This window comes from Buceros rhinoceros, unplaced genomic scaffold (genome assembly GCF_000710305.1).
Source record: "Buceros rhinoceros silvestris isolate BGI_N320 unplaced genomic scaffold, ASM71030v1 scaffold21933, whole genome shotgun sequence".
Lineage (NCBI taxonomy): Eukaryota > Metazoa > Chordata > Aves > Bucerotiformes > Bucerotidae > Buceros > Buceros rhinoceros.
Window position 1 is genome coordinate 4,798 of NW_010402097.1, and position 415 is coordinate 5,212.

A 415-nucleotide genomic window follows, 5' to 3' on the forward strand; every position below is an offset into this window, starting at 1 on the left:
TCACACAGTTCCCCCGGCCCATGGGCCCAGCACAAGGTAAGGGGGAGGGAGCGGGGACACCACAGGGCTGGGTCTTCCGAGGGATTTCCTCAGACCCCGACAACCACTTGCTTTCTTTCTGCAGGTGATGGGCGCTACTCGTTGCTGGGCCAGCCGCTGCAGTACAACCTGTCTATCTGTCCCCCGCCACAAAACCAGGTAAACCCGGGCCAAACCCCCGCCCGCACACCCTGCCGCTGTCCTGGCAGCAGAGCAAGACCGTCCCCCTGCCCCTGGACAGTCCCACTCTGGGCAGGGCCTAGGACTGGTTGAGAAGCGCGACCGGCGCCCTGCCCTGGGTGCGGCCACCCCTCGGTTAGGTGGCAGCTGCCTACGCCAGGCGCTGGCCATCTGTCCGGCACAGCTGCCCCAGTCA

At 66.3% G+C, this 415-nt stretch overlaps 1 protein-coding gene across 1 annotated transcript in view; it reads left to right on the forward strand.

Annotated features, from left to right (window-relative positions):
* Positions 1–415, forward strand: part of R3HDM2 (R3H domain containing 2) — a gene marked incomplete at its 5' end in the record, with an annotated part of 7,314 nt that overhangs the window by 4,225 nt on the left and 2,674 nt on the right. Inside the window, 2 exons of the mRNA XM_010132540.1 lie at positions 9–36; positions 125–219. Coding sequence (XP_010130842.1) covers positions 9–36; positions 125–219 — 123 coding nt within the window. The remainder of the gene's footprint in view (positions 1–8; positions 37–124; positions 220–415) is intronic.